Source organism: Manacus candei, unplaced genomic scaffold (assembly GCF_025592945.1).
Source record: "Manacus candei isolate 608988 ecotype Guabito, Panama unplaced genomic scaffold, ASM2559294v1 h1tg000050l, whole genome shotgun sequence".
NCBI lineage: Eukaryota > Metazoa > Chordata > Aves > Passeriformes > Pipridae > Manacus > Manacus candei.
The window spans coordinates 4,052,998-4,075,195 of NW_026138098.1; the positions used below are offsets into that span (position 1 = coordinate 4,052,998).

A 22,198-nucleotide genomic window follows, 5' to 3' on the forward strand; every position below is an offset into this window, starting at 1 on the left:
AGAATTACATAAGAGCGAGATCTGCACTTAGACATCACTAACTAGATGTAATCTTTGCACTCAGGCTGAGGTAATTCTGCTGCAGCACAAAAACCACTCCATGCCAGCAGAAAATAATTCGCTGTTTGGCTTTTTGCTTACCTGAAGCACAATTTTGTCTCACAGAGTCCCCCCAGCTACTGCTCACAAAACGCTCCCGTGAAACGTTTCGACGCCTGCTTTCTAATTATAGCTTTGGGTATCATTTGCTCGGATATAACCAGGGTGAATCAGAACAGAATCATCAGGGAGGGTTGAGGGGAAAAGCCTTTTACCAACAGTGAGCAGCAGGACAGAAGAAAACAGGGCGTCTCGTGAGGCAGCGCAGTGCAAAGGGCTCGTGTTTAGCAGGAGACGGCGGCAATTTGCGACCGGATTATTCCGAAAAAATCCTAAACTCATAAATTCTTTGCAGAAAAGGAAGGGAATTTTCCAGCCATCTGCCAGCGAGGCTCACACCTTGGAGGCACAAAGGGTTCCAGCGCTGGTGGGGCAGCTCCAGGCTGACAAGGAGCGGGAACAAGGGGAGTTTCTTAGCTGGGGTCCACGGATATTCCTGCAAAATCACATCCTGTCTGCACGTTGCTTGGTTTTCATCAAACCTGTGAGGTCTCACAGGGAAACTTACTATCAGTTCTTTCTTGTTCTAGAGGAACCAGGAGAAAGGAGATCAGACTCAGGGTGGCTGAGGAAGGTGGGCAGTTAGAGGAACAGGGATTTATGATGTTTGAGAAGTGGGGAAAAAAGAAAGCTGGAACACATGCATGTGCAAATGATATTTTTAGATGTGAGTGAAGGCTCATAGTTCCGCTGTGGGTTTATTCTGAGGTGCACAGGGCAGTTGCACAACTCTGTGTGAAGGCACACGATCTTCAAGGCCTGAGCGAATCCAGCTCTGCAAAGGAAAAGTTCCCAAAATAACACATTTAGCTGTCAAATGAGTATGACTGTTCCAAATCCCTCACCAGGGAGTTAAAATTTCTCCTGAAACTGGTGGAATGAAAGGAAAATTTGGGGTGGAATATAGGAAATTAGTACTTGCCTACAACTTTCGCTGCCTCTAATAAAAATAGAATTATCTTTCTGACATTTAAAAACCAAAAAGATGATCAAGCACCTAGTCTATGGAGAACTTAGTTATCAAGTCATGTAGATTTTGATTTGTCTCCAAATTAGAAGTCTGAAAGCTCTTATTGGATAAAATACATGTGTAAATATCAATGTTCTAAACTGCTGAAAGGTCATTCCTATTGTATTTTATTGTTTAAGTCTAGAACAAATGGCAAACTCCTGCAAGTTAAACCTGGAGGGAGATGCCAGCAGCAGACATAAAATCTTTGGCTTAAAGGAATAAAGTCACCAACATCAAAAAGGCCTGGTAATTTGGAGATGCAGCCAGGATTCACTTTTAAAAGTGACAATGGTAAATATTTTCAAATTCAATTTCACCACATGTTCACCTTTGAATACTATCCAGGGACCTGTTTCACTACTCTGCTTCTGTTCTTCAGGACAATGATGCAGAAATTAAAATCACTTGCAATCATAGAATTCTCTGAAAATATTTTTTCAGTTGGTGATGTTTTTGTCTTACCTATACAACAAAAATCTCTGAAATAATATGAGCCAAGCTTCATTAAAGCTCTTTTCTGTGTTGTGAAGGTACATCACACAGCTCCTAATGTGCTGCAGTGCACTGTGTGTTGTCTAAAATATGTTTCCATGATCACCAAATGGTTTTCTAGCAGTTCCAGGAAATATTCTGAAAGAATTTGAAGGGATATTTTCCTTCAAATTACATACTCCCGCCCATAGCAAGGGGGTTGAACTAGATGATCTTTAAGATCCCTTCCAACCCAACCCACTCTGTGAATCTGTGATATTCCTTGTATTTTCATATCTTGTTATGCAGTCTAATCTATAACAATTATTTCTGGAAATTTCTCACTGTTGTACAGTTGTGGCAGCATTTAGGATTTATCCCAACAGCTCTTCCATCACCTTGCCTGGCTGTCAAGAGCAAGGGATACATTTTCTGAAAGATTTCTAAGCATAGAGATGGCACAATTCCTTCAGATAAAGAATAATTAATATTTATGACTTATCCAAGAAAAAAAAAATAAAGTTGTCTCCCTGTTTTCCATAGCTGCATTCTGAGAAATGCACCAACTTTTTTCAGTGGAGTTGGAAAGAGAACTTAGTAAATAACTAGTCTGAGAGAGACAAATCACATTACCCTCCTCCTGCAATGATTCTTGATGTTCATAGGGAACTAATTTAATTGCAAATGAAGACAAATTTCTATTTCAGTCTCCATAAGTAATTACATTTTATTTGTCCTGACTCCAGTTCTAGTTGTTTGTCTGCTGGACAAAGGGATTTTTTCTAGCACTGCTCTTCTGGAACATCTCAGGTACTTTTCTTTTATGCTGATTGAGCAAGAAGGCATGGATCCAGCTGGTCCAGGATGAGTTTCCCCCGTGCAACACCAAGCCTGAGGCATTAGCTAACAGAGTCCCCCCCTGTCACCATGTCTGGGAACGGGGAATGAAAGCATGGAAATAAAAAAGTGGTAAAACATCTCAGAAAGCCTGAAATAAAAAGTGGGAACTGCAGTGGGGAAAAAAAAAATTCAGGTACCACAAGGGAAAAGCAAGGATGTGGGCAAATACACTTTTCCTGTTAGTGAGCCTGCAAGAGCAGCTTGAGGAAGATGCAGACTTGCAGTTTTTGAGTAGAAAGCAAAAAAAAAAAAAAAAAAACCAACAAAATTGCATAGCCCTCACGAGGACTGAACCCAAAGGCTGGAGTAGCAGTTCCAGGAGAAGAATGGGCTTGTACTGTGTGACTGCTGCTTGGATGAGTCCACCAGGCCAGGGTGGATGGACATCCTGAATTTCAGACCCCACACACTCAACACTCAACATGCCGAGTCAGGAATTGACACGTAGAGGAAATATTGACAGTTTATTTCAAAGAATCACAGAATCAATTCAGTTGGAAAAGACCTCTGAGGTCATTGAATACAACACCACCTTATCAACAACACCATAGCACTGAGTGCCACATCCAGTCTTTCCTTAAACACCTCCAGGGATGGTGACTATACCAGGGCAGCCCCTTCCAGTGTCTAATTACCCTCTCTGTACCCTCTAATTACCCTCTCCTAATGCCCAACCTAAACCAACCCTGGCACAGCTAAAGATTATGTCCTCTATTTCTTATCAGTGCTCAGGGAAATATTTTGCTATGGAAGAACTGAAGGAATTAATGGGAATCCAGCAAGGGCTGGGAGGTGCACACCCTGGGTGTGAAACCTTCTGTCATGATTTTCACTTTATTTCTCTTTATTCTCTGTATTTATTGTACGCGGGAAAAGTTTCCCATCAGGACACTGGATCCCAGGCTACTAGTGACAGGACGGGGGGGACATTGTCTTAAGCTATGCCAGGGGAGGTTTAGGTTGGACATGAGGAGGAATTTCTTCACAGAAAGGGTAATGAGGCTTTGGAAGGGGCTGTCCATGGAAGTGTTGGAGTCACCGTCCCTGGCAGTGCTTGAGGATTGAAGACTGGACGTGGCATTTGGTGCCATGGAGGTGCTGGGTCATAGGATGGACTCGATGATCCCAGAGGTCTTTCACAACCGAACTGATTCTGTTCTGTGACGAGCTGCCACAAAGCAGTGTTCTCCACGGCTGCCGCCCGGCCGCGTGCCATCACAAGGGGCTTTTTGAGGGATTATTCCCACGGGAAGCGTTTATATCAATACACCACCCACTGTGATGGACGGGGGAGCCAAGCGGGGGGATGCCCTCGTTTCCTCTACTAACACGTTCTGCGCGTTACCGCGCGTGGCCTGGGCACATGTTTGGCTCGGGGAGGGCCCTGTGGTGCCAGGTGGCGCCGAGGGAAGCGGCGGGATGTGCAGGAAGGGATCGGGAATGTCCGGGAACAGCCGGAAAGGGACACCCCTGAATCGCCCCCTGAGGGTCCCCGGGGGGACCCGCCCTGAGGGGCCGGGGCGGGCACCGCCCCCTGGCGGCCGCACCGTGCCCGGCGCCCCGCGGCAGCGATGACATCACCGCTCTGCGCAAAGAGCCGCCCGCCGGTTGGCGGAGGGCGGGCGCGGCCCGGCCAATGGGCGTTGCGCAGGGCGGCAGGCGGCGCTGACGTGCGGCTCGGCCGTGCGGGGGTTTATTTTGCTTTGGGCCGCTCCGGCCGCCGCCATTAGAGCAGCACGGGCACGGCCTCCCCCCCCCCCGCCGCGCCGAGTGGGAGCGCCCGTGGCCGCGGCAGCCGCGGCGCCTCGGGAGAGACCATGTCGTGAGCGGGGGGGGAGCGGGGGGCGGGGGGGGGGGCGGCGCGGGGCGCAGGCGGCTCCCAGTGCTGCGAGCGTGTTCCTGAGGGACTGAGGGACGGATCCAGCCGGAGAGGTAAAGCCCCTGTGCACGCTCCGCCTTCCTCGGGCAGCGCTGCGGGGCGAGGGGGCGCGGGGGGGATGGGGGCGAGCGGAGCCGGCCCCGGCGGGGACCCCCAGGGGAGGCGGTGGGGAGGCGGCCCCGCATCCCGCTGGGAGCCGTGTCCCGCCTGGAAGGGCTTGTGAGGGAGGGCAGCCCGACACCGCCGCCGTACAAAGGCAGGAAACTCGATTTTTCTCCCCGTGGCCGGTGCTCCAGACCCCGGGCAGCGGAGCCTCGGGGTGCCCGGTGAGATCAAGCCTGTGCCGCCGCTCTCCCGCTGCCTCCCGCCCCCCTCCTGGCTGGCTTTTATTCCTTTCGGGATGTACCCGTGTGGATCTGCACGCGCCGTGGCGGAGTAGGTGATGGGAGCGATGGGTTGTGGACTTTGGGCAGCAGAACTTCCATGGTATTGCTTGTCCCTGGAAGTGTCCAAGGCCAGGTTGGAGCAACCTGGTCTAGTGGAAGGTGTCCCTGCCCGTGGCAGGGGTGGGACTGGATGGGCTTTAAGGTCTCTTTGAACCCAGACCAATCCGTGATTCATTCTGTGGTTCTGTGATCGCGTATTGTCGAGGCTTTTATCAGGAGTAAAGAACGGTGCGGGAAGTATTTCAAAATTGAGCTTGTCTTTGTGAACCGAAGTTAAAACAAAAATCGGAAAAGTTGGATTAAGGAGCGAGGCAAAGCTCGGTAATCCGTGCCCCCAGCGCCTTTCTGTCTGCCCTCACAGCCCCAGCCTGCAGCAGCTTCCCGGCAGGAGGAGATAAACTTGTCTGCGGAGGTCAGGGAAGTGTCTGTGAGCCCTCTGGATGTGTCTGTGAATCCTTCCTCGGCAGTGACAGGGGTCATTCCTCCCAGCCCTCAGTCACCCGTCCCCACAGCAGACACCACTCCCTCGGGAGCGGCGGGGGGTGGGAGAAGGGATGGGATACGATCCATCCCGGTGTCCTGCATGGCCGGCTCAGCCCGGCTGCTGAGAACTTTCTGCTGCCACGGGACTTTCAGTCACGGCAATAATGACAACTTTTTCTGGAATTCTTGGAGGTTGGTGTAGTAAACAAACGTTGTTTTTTAGCCGGGCTTTGTGCTGTGCCTGAACAGTCTCTGCTCACCAGCTGCTGCTGTGTCACAAGTGGTGGGGCTGCCATGTGAGTCCAGGCATTGATACCTTTGCTGATGCAAAAATTGAAAGGTGAGATGTCTTCTGTGTGGTAACTCCCTCCTTTCTCTTCTTAAAGCTCATTCTGGTATGAGCAGAACCTTTTAGCAGTAGTTCAGGAGAGATCTGTTGTACTTAGTTTTGTTTTTCCTTCTGCTTGTCTGGTCTTTGGTGGCTGCAGAAGAGCTTTGTGAAGCTCATTTCTCTCCCCTCCATCCATTTTTTTCAGTGGTTACTCAGAGAGGGGGAAACAGGTGAGAGCAGCAGGAGGTGTTCTGGAACTCTTTTATTGGCCTCCTTCCGAAGGCCAGGCTGAGTTGGTGTCTCAGCATGCAGAGTCTGGCATGGTACATATAAAAGATCACCTCTGGTTTAAGTCTGTCACAGCATTAAAAGGCAATAGAGCTTTTAGATGCATTGTGTTTCATGGGATTTGTGAAACTCTAATTATGTGGTGCAATTCTCTTGAAGGAAAAAGAAATGACTGCCTTTACTTTTCCTTACACTCCTTAAGCAAGGACAGGCAGGTGGGGGTGACCGGTGAGGCCATAATCTGATCTTGTGGAGTTGTGTCCATTTGCATTTTCTCAGAAGTATAATTGCAAATATTAATTTAATTGGAATGCTGAGTGGCATAAAAGCATCAGCGGGATTCATCACAGAAGCATGACTTATATTGGAGACTAGTTAGAGTGCAGAATTAGTCAAGGGAATGTTTTCAGTCTTATTTAACCTTGTGTAAGACCACTAATTTGTGTTGTTGGACATGTGAATTCCTCAGGGACGGGAATTCCCACCCATCTTTGGTGCCCTTTGGAAGAAGGACCTGTAAATAAGTAGGAAATACTTTACTGATTGAATGGTTGGTTATTTTTAATACAGTCAATCAAATAATCAAATGTTCTCTGAGGCATTTTAAAGTGAGATTTACTGGCTCCTTCATGTGGTATTAACTGGGTGTCAACGTTTCTCTTTCCAGCTTCTCTTTGCCTTATCAGTTCTGCAGTCAGACTATGCACAACTCCAGATCAATACATTCTTTCTCATGATGTGCTCTCTACTAATCACAGCAAAGCATTTAAACTGCCTCTGCCAGTTCTCTCAGTAATCTCATTCCCCTTCCTCCCCCCAAAATTTGAAGACTGGATTATTTTGGGCTGTTCAAAATTGATGTCAACAAGTAATCCTCATTTTAACTGCATGAGTTATGATCCACAGTCTCCTGGTACTAAAATGGAACTAAACTTTAGTTTGGCAGCTGAAAATGGCTGGCTTAGCTGTAACAGAGTTCTTAATTTTTTGTGTTGGTTTTTTTTTTTTTTTTTCAAGTAGTACTGCAAATGAAGGGGGAAACGATGCAAAATTGGAAAGAGAATTTTCTTTCAACACACCTGACAAAGAGTTCACCACTTGTCAAATGGCAGAGCTTGGCAAAATCAGTGAAATAACAGAGCTAATTATAACTTTGTAATGTCAATTGAATGGAAGTTGTTATACCTTAAAAAGGAAATGTCTGTCTTCAAATTAAGATCTCAAACACTCAGAATTCAGACACTTTTCTGGTACCTTCTCATAGCATTTCTGTCATAGCTGCCATTTTTCATCTTGCACAGAGTTGTGACTGTGCTCATTTTTGCACCATCAGTGACTGGGATGCAGCTTCTCACACCTCTGTCGTTATTTCTGTTGGGATTTTCTTGACATGCAAGATTAATAATTATCTCTGTAGGGTTTACCAGTTAATGTACTTTAAAAGAAGAACTGTAGCACTTCAGTACTACATTAATCTATAACAATATGGATGATTTTGTATTTCCTTCTTTCCTGGAATGGGCAAGTGTTCAGAAGCTCTGTGGTCCAACTGGGGTCGTATCCACCTGGTGTTTTTAATAACAACTTTTTTTTCCTGTGCCTCTGTACTATTTATGCAGAAACTCATTTTGCTGAAGAGTAGAGAAAGGAGAAAGTGTGGAGGGAGTGGAGCAGGGAATGAGCAAAGTGATGTTTGAAGAGGGAACTGTCTTCAAGAGGGGGCTGACATGGAGACTTTGATTCAATAAAGAAGGAAAATTAGATTTTTAAAAGGAACATGGGAGGGAAATGTATTGGAAAGAGTGGTAGTGGCTGGTATGTGCAGAACATCTTGCCTATGAAGCAGCCAAATTTGCAGCCCTTTTGCATTTTCTACTATACAGGAGATATAATTAAGTTGGCATTTTTCCCTTTGGTTATTTGAATTTGTCCTGATATAATCTGTTCTGCTTGTTCTTGAAACAAGGATACTACTGCATGGTTTTGTTTTTTTTTTGTTATTTCTAGTAAGTGATGTTTTATTTGGGTTATATTTGCCTTTACTTCTGTAATCAAATGTTAAGGTTTAAAAATCCTCCCTGTAATTCTTTTGACTTTGATTTGACTCAGCATCTAGTTCTGAGTAGCTGTTTTTGATAAAACAGTAAAAGTTGTGGGTTACTGAGGAGTTTACAGGCACTAAGAAACTTCTGTAAGTTATGATAATTTGAGGAGTTGATGTTCCTGAACTGAAGAAAACTCAGAACCATGATTTATGTGACCCTGGAAAGAAAAATAAACTTGAGTGGTCTGGTTTGGGGTTTTTTTTTTTTTTTTAGTGGATTAGAACTATTTTGATCAAGTAATCTTTTAGTGGGTTTAAAGTTGCACGCACTCCTTTGAAAACCATGTGGCTCTTGGTGCAGAGGCAGGTGAATATCTGGGAGGAAAAACAACTGTCATAAACCTCTTAAATGTGTATAATTTCAGCAAGAAAGTAGGGAATTTGCTTTGTGGTGGTGATTGTTGGTTTATGAGAGAATCCTGATTCTTGTGGCAGTGAGGACTGTGAGTGCATTGTGTGAGCCCTGACTTGCACTTCTCTCAGGCTAATGGGCTTGAAAGTATTCCTTGTGTCCCCATTCATCTTCCCAGTGTCTAAGCAGGGATTGAGTAGAGACAGCTGGCATATTTATTCCTTGCTTTATCTGAATAGTCCCCTGGAACAGCTTCACTCTGCAGGTCTTAGCTTCAAGAAGTGTTGAGTATATACTCATGTTTTTTAATAGTTCAACTGCCCTTGTAAGTCAGGAGTACTTTGAATTGTCATTTACACCTTCTGACAGATGGGCCTGTGGTTTAGCTTTTACCTGCAAAGGCTTCCCCTTACTGGGTGCCTGCTGAGAGGCTCATTTTTATCTTACTGAAGGGCTGGGATGGTCCACTGGACTATTTGCTTTTATTTTTTGACCTCTTCATTACTGTTTAGCTTGGCAGGGACAGAAATAATTGTCACCTCCTGGCTTTTAAAGGGTTTATTTAAAGAAGGTTGTTCAGTGTTGCCTCTAGTAGAAAGTTACTCCCACCCCCAGAAACTATTTTTACTGTTTTACTCTGAAACTTTCTAGCAGTGCAGAGTATCTTGCAGTGCTTAACGTAGGGTTGTTGAATATGTATTATGAACAAAATAGAAATTACTAATCATAAGGTTTAAAAAAAAGTGATTTAAAAAAAAAGAACTGATATCTCTCTGTCTCTAGAAGGAGTTTGAATTTGTTTTTCTTGTGGTATTTGGCAATAGTTCTTTGCACTGTTAAGCAGCAACGTACACAGTAGGGGATTTTCTGTGCTGTAATAATAGCGTTGTTGCTCCTCTTTTTAACTTTTCCCCTCTTTTTGGTATCTTATCTAGTGGCCAGTATCTTAGGAAGAACTGGATAAAATGAGTGTGGCTTGTTCTGCTCACTGGAACTGAAATTAGTCTTTTAAGTGTATGCCAAATGCATGTACCAAAGACAGTCCTTAACTGTACCTGAACATGGCTTGCCATTAATTAGGAGTAAACTCCCCAGCAGTGGATGCTGAGTGTGTGTTTCCATATTTCCTTTGGAGGCAGGTGGTTTCCCTCCACCAAATGGTGACTCCGTGTGTGTTGTAGCCACGCTCTAATTTATGGTCAGCCAGCACTGAGGAGGTCCAGGGGATAATTACTGGAAAATGGACAAGTCTCAGTGTAATGTTCCTGTTGTTGGACAGGTTTAAGTGTTTTAAAGTTTTGATGTCTGACTCCACAGTGTGGTTCCAGTCAGAGCGTGACATCTGGTTTTCCTCCCCTCGTGTGTGAGGACGGCTGAGAGCTAAACAAAAACGGGTCTCCTGTTTTAGGCACAGTCTAAACACAGATAAACTGTTTTTGTGTTTGACCTCACTTTTTATAAAGAAACATCTTGTTCAACTTCTGTACTTTGTCCAAGGCTAATGTCTTTCTAAAAATGAAGTTTCACCAGTTCTGTTGTGTTTTATTATATGTTTGTTACTCTAGATCTTGAGTCAGTGTTCATCTGTTGCTGACTGTTCATGGTCAGATTCATTAAATGCTGCTGGCTGTAGTTATGCAAATGTTCTATCATAGCTCATTATTTTAAGTCACTTTGCTTGGTTTTTGATTAGTATTGTGTGGGAGATGTTGTGTATTATGTAACTGTTGATCTGCTTACCCGTGTTTGCCCAAATGGTATTGGTTTCTAAGCAGTCAGTCGTATTTAGTCAGTCCTAATGTGTAGTAATGTATTATCTGGATAGTTATTCACTTCTAATTGAGTTAAAAACAAAAAAAAAACAACCCTGAAAAGGAAAGAAGACTGAACTGCGAGTTGCTGCTACTGGGTTTTTATAGGCTGTTTTCAGCAGTTAAGATTTTCGTAGGTTTTAGTCACAAATTTAATAGAGCTGTATGGGGTTTGACCCATTTGAGATGAGTAACAGATAAAATGGAAACGTGTACTGTGCAGTTTACACAGCAGGGTTAACTCTAGTGGGTAAGAGCACAAAAATGCTTCAAGGGGTAAACATTAAAATAAAAGAAGACAGCAGAAAGAGCGAATGTTTACTGCTCTCAGATATCTCTTAATTCTATGTTGCGTTTTCAGCTTTTACTGAAGAATCTGTTTACATTAAATTTCAGACTGAATTGTAAAATTCATTGTCAGTCTTGTATTTCAGATGTCTCCAAAGATCTGTAGCCTCCTGACTGTTTGGCTTCTTTCTGCATAGAACATTTGCAAAATTGGGCATCCTCTGGCATTAAAACTGCATATAAATTCTCTTGCTTATGAAAAGTCAGCAGTTGAATTGGAAGTGTGAGGAGAATATGGAAAAGAAAACTGATGCCAAATCAGCGTAATTTTTCTGAATACCATAAATACCTAATAAAGTAGACTTTAAGATGAGATATGACTCCATAAATCAAAATGAAAACAATCTGGTATTAATTGTATGTAAATGAAGCCCGTCAGAATTCACCCAATGAACAGACTTCGGAATGTTTTCAAAAGTTAATACTTACTGTGTTGTGATTTACATGGCAACGGTTTGGTCTTTAAGAGAATTGAGAACAGGATGATGCTTCTCTCAAGACAGCAGCATTCTCCCTGTTATCCCTGTTAGCAGGAGTGGAGGAGCAGCTCTAGTGCTCAGAGGAGCAGAGGTGATCCCTGTGTGTTTGGAGCAGTGCAGTTGGTGGGATGAGGATGGGCAGGATAATGCAGTTTGACAGAAGCCTCCATCTCCCATCATAGCTCTTGTGTCTGTGTTTGGTAGCAAAGGGGTTTCTGCATTTTGTGACTGCTGCAGTCTGAGAGCAGTTCCTCTGCCTGCTCTGCAAACAGCCAGCTGGTGTTCTGTGGAGAAAAGCAAAATTTCCCAAGCAAAAACCCCACCTCGTAGAGCAGCTTGCAGAAAATTACTTAAGTACTCTTTTCCTGAGATAACAGAGTGCTTTCTCCTTTTTGCTGATCTGTTTGGGGCAGAATCCTTTCATTTTTGAAGAACTGTCCTAATAAGCAAAGCTAACTATGCTTGCTTGTTAAATTCCTTGTTGCAGTGTATTCAGGCTAATACAGAAAATGCTTCTACATTTGTTACTTTGCAGTAATCTTTCCAATCTTTGTTGTAATATATAGATATTGCCCCTACTGCAAAGCTTCCAGATTCAGTACTGACATGATTTGATTGTCCCTTTGACAAGGTCAGTGTTCTTAATTTTATTAAAATTAATTTGCAGAGACGACAATGGAGCTTATTGTTAGTTCCCTTCAAATTATAGAAGCCCAGGCTTTTCTGTTTTTAATATAGTGATCTGTTGAGGCTTATACTGAATTCTGGAGAAAGCCATCGTCCAAGAAGAGTGAGTGGTTGAAGGCAGAGTAACTAAGTTTAGTAAGTTAAGAGAACAAAAGGTAAAATTCTACCTTGGAAAATTAGGCAGGGATGTGAGAAAGGTGTTACTCTCATGCTTATGAACTGATGACTTAATTGATTCTGCATTTGGTTATAGAGATCTCTTTCTTTCAGAGCAAGATGCTTCTGCTTATTTTGTTCCTCTGAAAAGTTGCTTCAGTGTTTTTAAAATAAACCAACCAGGCTTTCTTTTTGGAGCAGCCTAAGAGAGGCAGCTGCATGTGGGGAAGGAGGATGGATCTTCTTGCCTTTCAAGTGTTGCTGAAGGGTGAAGTTGGCACCTGAGCTTCCTTTTCCCTGTAAATACAGAAGCGTTAGCTTTGGTCCAGAATTTGTACACGTGAACAAAAGGAGTTTAAGGTGGGAACACTGATTTGATGGGTGTAATTACATAAGGTTTCAGCCAGCACAGATGCCAGCACCATCCCAGCAAAAAATCCGTAGTGTAGACCAGTCTAAATCAGCATCTGGCTTGTTTACAGGGAAGGGTTTGACCATTTAATGAAGTGGAGCTCCATATTGTTCCTTGTTGGAGCCAAAGGAAAACATTTTCTGGACACAGTGAATAATTAAATTGAGGGGAGTGCAAAATATCCTGTTGTAAAAGTGATATTTGAGAACTTCATTATTTCTTTCCAATTTCTGTGAGCCCTTTTGCATTTTCCCATACACCTACAAAGAAGAATAGTCTTAAAAGTTGAAACAAAGCAAAAGACAAATTTCTAATCGTTCTGGGTGACCTTTTCCCACTTAGTTTATTTAGTAAAAGGGTGGCCTGATAAGGTTTTGATTTTTTTTTTTTTGTTTGTTCTTCATTTATCAGCACTTAACATATTTGTCTCTTCAGTGTAGTGAGTTATCATACTGGTCTGTCCAGAAGGTATTTAGTGCACTGTCTAAACTGATCAATTGGAACTTGTTTGAAGTTCTGTGGGTTTTAATTTCTTGTCAGCTCATGCTTTTTGGACTTTAAAACATGCACCTGCACTTCACAGTCACTGTGTTGCTATTTCTTTGTCAGAGAGGTTACTCCATGATTCAGCTTCTCCTCTGTGAAGAATCTAAAATAACAAGTTAACTTGAAAACAGAGTCAAAGAAGTAATTGGGAAAAAATGTAATAAGCTTCAAACTGCTCAGTGGCTGGATGGTGGTGCTGTATCAGCAGGAAATCACAAGATGGTAAAATCACAGAATGGTTTGGGTTGGAATGGACCTTAAAGCTCATCTTGTTCCACACCCTGCCACGGGCAGGGACAACTTTCACCAGCCCAGGTTGCTCCAAGCCCTGTCCAACCTGGCCTTGGACACTTCCAGGGATGGTGCAGCCACAGCTTCTCTGGGCAACCTGTGCCAGGGCCTCACCACCTTCACAGGGAAAAATTGCTTCCTAACATCTAATCTAAACCTACTCTCTATAAGTGTGAAGCCATTTTGCCATGTCCTGTCACTACAGTTCCTGATGAAAACAAATTTGGATGGGTCTGTGGGATGCAGTTGGGGATCAGACCGAGACCTAATAGTAAAAAAAACAAAACAAAAAAACCCAATACATGAAAGTGCTGAATTTCCTTGCCATAGTGGGTGTTGGCAGAGCTGTCAAGGAAGAGAAATTGCATTGCTCCATTGAGCCTTTTTATATTCTTTACTTCATAATAACCCGAGGCCTCCTGTTAGGAGGTGGTGAGCTCATATCTCAAAGGCTTTCAAAGCTGCAGAGACTCAGCCTCTCTAAGAATTATATCTGAAAGCATCTGCTCTTTAATGGGCACAGAGGATAATTGCAGCTAAAAACCTAATCTTCTGATATATATGAAAGCTTTTCGGTAGCACGGGATGTCCTGAGCTATTTAGTTTCCTAAGTGGTATCTCAGTACTTGTCTAGATGGTTTTTGTAGCCAGCTGCTTTCCAACTTGAGCTACAGTCTCCTTTCTCAGTCTTAATATCACTTAAACAGATGATGCCTCGTTTTCTTACCCCATCCCAAATGTGTGTTGGGATTTGTCTGAAGTGGGAACTAATTTAAGACTTCACAAACTAGGGCAGGTAAGAGACTACATTTACAGTTACAGGTACCCGTCACACATTGCATACAGGTCTCTTTGGAAGCATCACCTGCTCAAACCATACCAGCTTCAGTAGGAATTATTCTCAAGCACTGGAATTTTGGGACAGCCACTTTTTGGTGGTCCTCAGTGGCATAATTTTCGGTGGCAGTGGGCAGGTGCACGGGCAGTGTGTTGTACCTTGTCTTTAATGGAAAGCACGTTCAACTCCCTTATGTTTCTAACTTTAATTCCTCAGAAAACTCTACTCTTTCTAGAGAGAATAAGCTTATTAAGAAAGTAATTAAAAACCCTATTTTGGGAGTTGGGGGAAAAAGCCTTCACCAAATTGAATAGATAAACCTAGTGTCTACTATGCTCATATAGGAGGTGTTTGGTAAAGCTTTAGTTTATCTGTGGAGTAGAGAACCCTTTTTTCCTTGAAGTTCCTGAAGAGCCTTCTTTATGAAGTCACCTTTAGTAAAATCAAGTTGACTTTGTATTCTCCTGTATATATGTATGTATTTTCCCCCTTACTTTTACTACAGATACAGGGATCCTTGTATGATCCTGCTCCTTTTTCTCATGCTGCATGGGCGTGGCCATCTCTGAGGCACGGTGGAGGGGAAGCAGTAGGAGCTGTAATTGCCTTCTCAGCACATTCCTCAGCCTGGCACACTTCTATAACGTATAGGTGGGAGTGAAGTGCTCTGCAGGCTGTTCACACAAGTGATGTTGGAACCCGAGCTTTATGGGAAAGCTTTCTGTGTTCCTGATTGCTCATCTTCGTGGAGCATAAATATGGATCACTCAGAAAGGGATAGTCCAGCCCTGCCCCCTGGTCCGGCCATGCGATAGCCCCTCATTCATGCAGCCACCTGATCTGGTGAATAGATCAGCAGAGCTGCTGGAAAAATCCTGTGTGTTCCTGGAGTCCTCAGCAGGAGACAGTAGGAATAAGGGTGACAAATTGAAGTGGACGTTTAGCTATGCCTTGTAGGGCAAGGTGTGTGTGAAGGTGTTGCAGTGACGAATGTACTAACTCGTAAAACATTTAATGATCGGGGAATAACTAATTTTTAGTTTGATGTGTCCAGTTTTGAACTGAATCCTGTTGTGTAACTTCTGAGTTTTTGTTTACTGGGCTCTTGGTGTTTTGTAGACAACAGAGAGAGTTGGAATATGATGAATAAGAAATGACAGTCTGATGTAACAAATTAGTATTTTAATCAGTTTTGCATGCTTAAAACAGCACATTGTTGAGCCTTATATGTTGGGTAACTATTCTGTGGTAAGGGAGGAAATACTGTATGCATTTGTCCTTTATCTACCTGCCTCACCCTTTCCCTCTATTCTACTCTCTACACAAAGCTTTTTTTTGCCTTCCCCATCCTAAGTTGCAGATTGCAGTAGGAGTGTTTGTGGATATTTTGTTGTGAACTTGATGTTGCTTGGATGTACTTCTTTTACTTCAGCAGACTGGTCACTTGTGTGGCGACTGGTTCTTTATAAATACTGGTTTATTTTAACCAATCTCTCTTAGTCTCAACAGGTCGTGACTGGGTTTAACCAACTAAATTGGGATCAGAATAGGTGTGGCATTTAATAATTAACTTTCTGGTTACTCAGGTCCAGTAGGAAACCTATAATGAGTCTGTTTTTATTTTGTTTACAGGAATACTTATCTGCTTAGTCTCATCCTTCACATTTGGCAATCTGAGGAAAAGGTCTGAGCCAGCATGAAGACAGAATCCCCTCTTCATTAGAGAAAAAGTGAGTTGGAATTGGGTTGAAATCTGAATTTGTAGAATAAAAATACCACGTTAGCCTGCCAACACACACAGTTTGTGCTTGCTTTCAAGTGGTATTTTCACTTCCTCACACCACTGTTATAGGTGATGTCCAGTCAAGGCCTAGTCTTGCTTAAGTACATGTGTGAAATTTTCAAATACAGGCATTTAATGTAAATTCCTACACCCTCCTTTTCCGAAAGAACTGATATGCCCATCTGATACTCTCCTTCCTTCCAGATCTAGTGAGGTCTATTGCAAGACCTTACAGAATCTCTGAACTTTGTGTTCCTTTTCTTGTACTGCTATATTCGTACTGAGTTTGATTTTAATAATTTAATATTTAGGGCTTGTTTCTGTGACTGTACTGGTCTCTTCTCTGGTGTTCTCAGTGCTTAATGCATATCTGTTTCCTGACTTTGCTTGGAAGCCTCTGTGCAAATTTGAGGAATCCCACAAATGCAAGACTGAGGTTTTTTTCTCATTTCTGCACTAGGAAATCCTGAATTCTGCATGCAAAATGCCGTTAAGTCAAGTCTTACCCTTTTCATAGCGGTTGTAATAGTATCAATAACAGAGATTGCCTGTTTGCCCAGCCTGATTTTTGCATCAGCTGGGTTAAATCTCATTTATTTTTGGTTTGAAGCAGCTCCTGTGCAGGCAGTGTGTACTAACGGTGTGTTGTGACTCCTCAGCTTTCTGCCCGACGCCGCTCAGTTCAAGAAGTGCACGATGACAGAGCGTGGAATTAAATGGGCTTGTGAGTATTGTACATATGAAAACTGGCCCTCTGCAATCAAATGCACCATGTGTCGTGCTCAGAGGCCCAGTGGAACAATTATCACAGAAGATCCGTTCAAAAGTGGTTCCAGTGACATCGGCAGAGACTGGGATCCCACGAGCACCGAGGGAGGGAGCAGTCCTTTGATATGTCCGGATTCTAGTGCAAGACCGAGGGTTAAATCATCCTACAGCATGGAAAGCGCAAATAAATGGTCGTGCCACATGTGCACGTACTTGAACTGGCCCAGGGCCATCAGGTGCACTCAGTGCTTGTCTCAGCGTAGGACCAGGAGTCCCACGGAGTCCCCTCAGTCCTCGGGGTCTGGGTCCCGGCCGGTCCCCTTTGCCGTTGATCCGTGCGAGGAGTACAATGACAGAAATAAACTGAACACAAGGGCTCAGCACTGGACTTGTTCTGTTTGTACGTACGAAAACTGGGCGAAGGCCAGGAAATGTGTTGTGTGTGACCACCCCAGGCCCAACAACATCGAAGCAATAGAACTGGCAGACACAGAAGAGGCTTCTTCCATCATAAACGAGCAGGACAGGGCTCGGTGGAGGGGGAGCTGTAGTAGTGGAAATAGCCAAAGAAGATCTCCACCCACAACCAAACGTGAATCCGATGTGAAAATGGACTTCCAAAGAATTGAATTGGCTGGAGCTGTTGGCAGCAAGGAGGAACTTGAAGTTGACTTCAAAAAACTAAAGCAAATAAAAAATAGAATGAAAAAGACAGACTGGCTGTTCCTAAATGCGTGTGTCGGTAAGTTGTTTTCCTGCTGCCTTCTACTGTTATGCCTGTGGTTAAGTATTTTTGGGAGAATGAAGTATTAAAACAGAAGCTTGGCATTTGATTTCAAACCAGTTTTTTTTTTATCTCTGCATTTCCATTTTAAAAAGTAAGCCAAATGTAGAAGTTCCTGAAATAGCACCTGCTGAGAGAGGCTGTGGAGTTCATCCATAATCTGAACGGGGTTACACGTGTTTCCCAAGTGTGCTTGGACTTTTTTGACCTTTCATAGAAATGGATATCCTTGTAACCAAATCTTGGTTTTCCGTGTAATCATTAAAAGGGGGAAAAATTACAAAGACCAGTCTACAGACCACTGATGTATATATAGTACTGTAAAAAATACCATTACTGGGTAATTAAAATAACTCTTTTTTTTTTTCTATGGCAACCTATGCTTGTAGAGTCAGCAGCTGCAGCTTGGGAGTATTTGTAAACAGTGTAGAGCTTGCAACAGTACAAGATGCTCTGTCAGATGTTAAAAATAACACCAAAATATGTAGCTCCAAGAAACTGCATGTGTAATACTGACCTTGAAAGTAATAATGTTGTATTAATACAGCTACTGTGTTGTAAATGTTTACAGGCTTTCTGAAAGTATTTCAGCAGTCAACTGCTTCAAAAACATTCAAATACAGGTTTTGTTCTGTATTTTAGTGCTTTCCTAAGGAAATTCTGGGTGATTCACCCAGTGCTGTTAAAGAACAGAGACCTTGTGAGTTAACTTTTGTGCTGTAGCTTCCCAGAAGCAGATATCCTGTGCCCCAGCACACGAGCAGGTTCAACACTTGAAATACTCAACTATTTTTAGAGTAAAACACTTCATATGAAACTATGGCTCTACTAGTATGTCTCATGCTGTTCCTTAATGTTTCACAAAGTCACTGCATGGTGGTTGTAATTGAAAAGCTAATTCGTGGAGCTGCTTTACTTAATATCTTAGATCAGGTCTAAATGTTTTTATGGGTATCCTGTGTTTGGTTTCTCTGAGATTATAAACCAGTTTATTTTTGTGTTGTGTGAATAGTTAGACAAGAACATTTCCTTTTGAAAATAGATGTCTCATATCTTTAGATCCTTATATGCTTTTTTTTTTTTATTTCTGAAATTCTTTGTGATATTTTTGAAGTTATAAAATGCCAAGGATGAGTTGTTGTAGGTCATTCCTGTGCCTGACAATAGTCTGTATCTTGCATTCTGATACCAATTGTAACAAATATTAGGGGATTTTTTTCCTCTGATTTTTGAGAAGTAATTTCTTTTTTCACTATTGCAGTGTTTCTTAAAATGTTTCACGTTTCCATGTTTAATCTGTGGGAAGGGTTGTGTTTATGTTTAGGAACATGGTTTTGTGAGTATTTAACGTTGCTTGTGACTGTGTAGTCACACGTGAAACTCAGAACTGTGTTCATCAAGTTTTGTAAGGCAGTAATGGTTTGGCTCTTGGAAAAGAGTTTAAAGGAATCTTGGTGAGAAAGCCAGAATGCAGGTGGAGTTGTGTGCTGATTGTTGCTGTTCTGCTGAAAGATTTCATGGATTCCTTTCTCTAACTTAAACAGTTACTATACTTTTTAACTGAGGGGGTAAAAAACCAGCAGCTAAAGCTGTTAATTCTGAAATGAAAGGTGGGTAATTTCATTTGGTATATCCCAGATGTCACGTTTTTCCAAATACCCCTTGTAATAGGGATAACCTTAGGAAGATTGATGGAAGCTCCGCAGACTCTGTTGTGGTTTTATCTGGTTGTTTTGCAGAGTATATTGGAAAGGTCCACCAATTTAAACAGTAACTTTTAAAGAAATAAGCCAAATTTATGTTGGTGGCCTTACTGTGACATACTTCAAACAATTTAACTGTCAGTTGGACAATTTTGCCCAAAGTATCTGTTCTTACATTGAAATCAGCTGCATTATTGTGACTCAGTGAGTTCTGTTCTGTTTGTTTGCCAGCTGGAGCTCTTGGGAACTTTTAGCTTGAACACTTGTCAGTCCTTAGCCAAGCAAAACTATAAAATAGGACAAGTTCGTGTTAAATGTCAAGTCAGTTTGTGAACATTGATGACCAAGAGTTTGTGTGTTACCCTACTCCAGCTGACAGATTGTGCCTCCTTAGGATTTGGGAACTTCAGACCACACACTTCCAAGTTTGAGCTGAGTCAGTTGTGGAGGGTCTGTTTGCTTTGAGTCTATCTCATGTAGGAGAGATGTTAACTTTTTAACTTTTAAGGTTAACCCTGAAGTTAAAAATAAAGATTGGAGGAGCAGGAGTAGGAGGAATTCTTGGCAGAGTGGTTATTTTCTTTTCTCTTAGAAGATATTATCTGTCAGAAGATACCAAGGAAAATGTCTGATATTTTAGGACAGCTGTTGGGTTGAACTCCCTCTTCACATCTTGACTGTAGTACAAATTCTTTTTACTAGATTTTATATTTAATGTCAAGTTTCATTAGAAACATGTATGAGACTGCTCTTTTCCACATCTGTTCTTTTCAGCTGAAACATGGGGATAGATGTGTATCATTTGTAGATTTAAGAAGGTGCCTATGTGTGTGTTTGTATTTTATTTTGTGTTCTGTTTGAAGACACCCATTATTGCTTTACCCACCTCAGTAAATAAACATGTCATCAAGGCTTCTATTCGTTGCAAATCCAGGCTGTACAAAATATGATGAGTGCAACTCAGCATGAATAGTTTCCTTGATGGTCAGTTTTCTTTCCAAATTAGAAGGGTTAGTGGCATTCCCCTGTTCAAACTCTGCCAGTAAATGAACTTGTTCTCCTTTTAATTGACTTGTCTTTGGAGCAGTGGATGTATCTGTTGAGTGATTCTTTATCAAAAGAATGAGATTTTGAACTGATTCATTTGGTTAAAATTTCTTAAAATCCAAGCAGAAGGGGTAGGATCTGCTGGATAACAGGGCCTCCTGCAAATGCCAGTTTGAATTACAGTGAGGAATTACAAGTGGTTTCTACAGGAACACCAATGTTTTCTACCATAAATGGCCTAGAACAAGGTTAGCATGAAGTCCAAGGTGACTGATTTCTTGGGGAAAGAGATAACTAATGTATATTTAAAATTAAGCTCTGTTGTCTTTTGACTGTTGGAGAGTCCTGGTGGCCTGTGGGGCTTAAGGGAATGTGATGTGCAAGAACCAAGTGTTGCTGTGGGCCTGGTGAAGCTGGTTCCAGCTGGCTGTGGATTTAAGGAGTACAAGTGGATGAGAATGATTGTCACTATGAAACCTGTCTAGCAGAGTTAGTTCTCTTGGGGCTTACACTTCAGAACTTGCTGGAGCTTCCACTCTCCTGGCACTCAGGGCTGGGTTTTACAGTGGTGCTGGCAGAGTGTGTTTGCTGCAGGGCACTGCTGGGGATTCTTGGGTTGTGAGTTCAACTGCTGTGCTTGAACTGTAGCCCAGAGATGAAAAGTAAACAGCATTTCTTCTCCTTTTTCCTCCACCTGTTTATTGCCTGATACAAGAGTGTGCTCTTCTCCTTCAGGTCAGTAAGGTGGGTTCTGCTGTCACAGGCCAGACTTCCCTGCAGGGATGGTGCCTCCCAAATCGAGTAGGCACACATTCTTCTTAGCTCTGTGAAAGAAACAACTAAGAGTGTGTTTCTTAAACAAATCCAAAGTATTTAGAGCAATCTGTAATGAATCTTGTTCCACGGTACATCCTTAAAAGGACTGTTGGTTCATTCCTAGTATTCCTACATCTGTCTGCTTAGTTTTTCCTTTGTCGACTGCTTTGTCTCTCTCACAGGGTTTCTTTTTTCCCCATCAGTTCTCTGAAATTGTGCCAGATGTGTTACCCACGCCTTCAGAAACCCTGCCCTGTCCAGACTTTGGTATGGAGTTGGCTGGGAAATGTCTGGGAGAGGTGGAGACACCTCCTGCTCTCTTCACTGCTTATAACTCCTCACTGAGTATTATTGATAAAGGCAGCCTGAAGGCAGTGACATAATCAAGGTGCTTTCAGCAGGCACTGCCACCTGAAGTTGTCCTAGATGCCCATTTCTGTCCTACTGAGATGTTGGAAAGTGAAGCTTGATTAGGGGATGTTTTTGTGGGGGCCGGGGGGGTTCGTTTGTTGGTTTTACTGGTTTAGTCAACCCAGACTGGCTTCCTCATCACATCCATGGTGGAGCTAAACCTTGATGGGGCTGTTTATGCTGTGATAACGGTGTGGTTAGTGTTAGGGGTGGGAACAAGGTGCTGGAGGAGGGGAAGGGTCATGCACCTTTCCTTGCTGGTGTCAGTCTAGGCTTGAAGTGTTTGGGGAAGTACAGCATGAATTACTCACTGAGAGGTGATGAACTGCCAGGCTGGCCTTGGCTGGATATGGCAGACAGGGCCTGTTGGGATGGTTTGGAGGGGAAGGGTCCCTGCTGTGAGCTGTACAGCCTGGTCTCCTTCCCCTGTTCCTTTCACCTGGGTGAGAAATCTTGTTGTATATGTCATCTGTGCCTTACAAATCTGTTCTGTCACAAATGCTCAACATTTGTGTATGTATCTTTCAGAGCAGGTAAAACTCTGCATGCCTTACTCCTTGGCAGAAAATCTTAATTCCTGAACCACACTTTATTTTGGTCTCTTGACTACTTTTTTTAAACACTCCGTGGTATTTTATGCTAAACATAATTGATTAAATGATAAAGTTAGAACCGGTTGTTTAAATCTGTCTTAGAAGCACTGATGGTTAACTTCAATAATGAAATGATTTTCTCCTGTCCAGCCTCCCTTCAGGGTGTAACCCTGCAAGCAGCAAGGGTTGTGGGTATCTCTGACAGATTGGAGAGGGGATAAGGACATCTTTAAGCAGCTGTTTTTACATATGTGCTGCTTTGTCTTGTAATGTTACATTCAAAACATACTGCATGGACTG

The 22,198-nt window shown here is 42.9% G+C and overlaps 1 protein-coding gene and 1 long non-coding RNA gene across 4 annotated transcripts in view; both read left to right on the forward strand.

The window, feature by feature from the left end:
* The window catches only part of LOC127477212 (uncharacterized), a 629,249-nt gene that overhangs the window by 498,345 nt on the left and 108,706 nt on the right, over window positions 1-22,198 (forward strand). The window lies entirely within an intron of this gene.
* ZRANB1 (zinc finger RANBP2-type containing 1) overlaps window positions 4,258-22,198 on the forward strand; it is a 41,903-nt gene continuing 23,962 nt past the window's right edge. The window contains exons 1-4 of one of the 3 annotated variants that reach the window (XM_051801144.1): window positions 4,258-4,474; window positions 5,574-5,690; window positions 15,626-15,723; window positions 16,436-17,286. In XM_051801144.1, coding sequence (XP_051657104.1) covers window positions 16,473-17,286 — 814 coding nt within the window. In that variant the 5' untranslated portion in view covers window positions 4,258-4,474; window positions 5,574-5,690; window positions 15,626-15,723; window positions 16,436-16,472. Of the gene's footprint in view, window positions 4,475-5,573; window positions 5,691-14,867; window positions 14,957-15,625; window positions 15,724-16,435; window positions 17,287-22,198 lie in introns of those variants that run through there. The other 2 variants (XM_051801142.1, XM_051801143.1) reach the window with 2 other exon arrangements.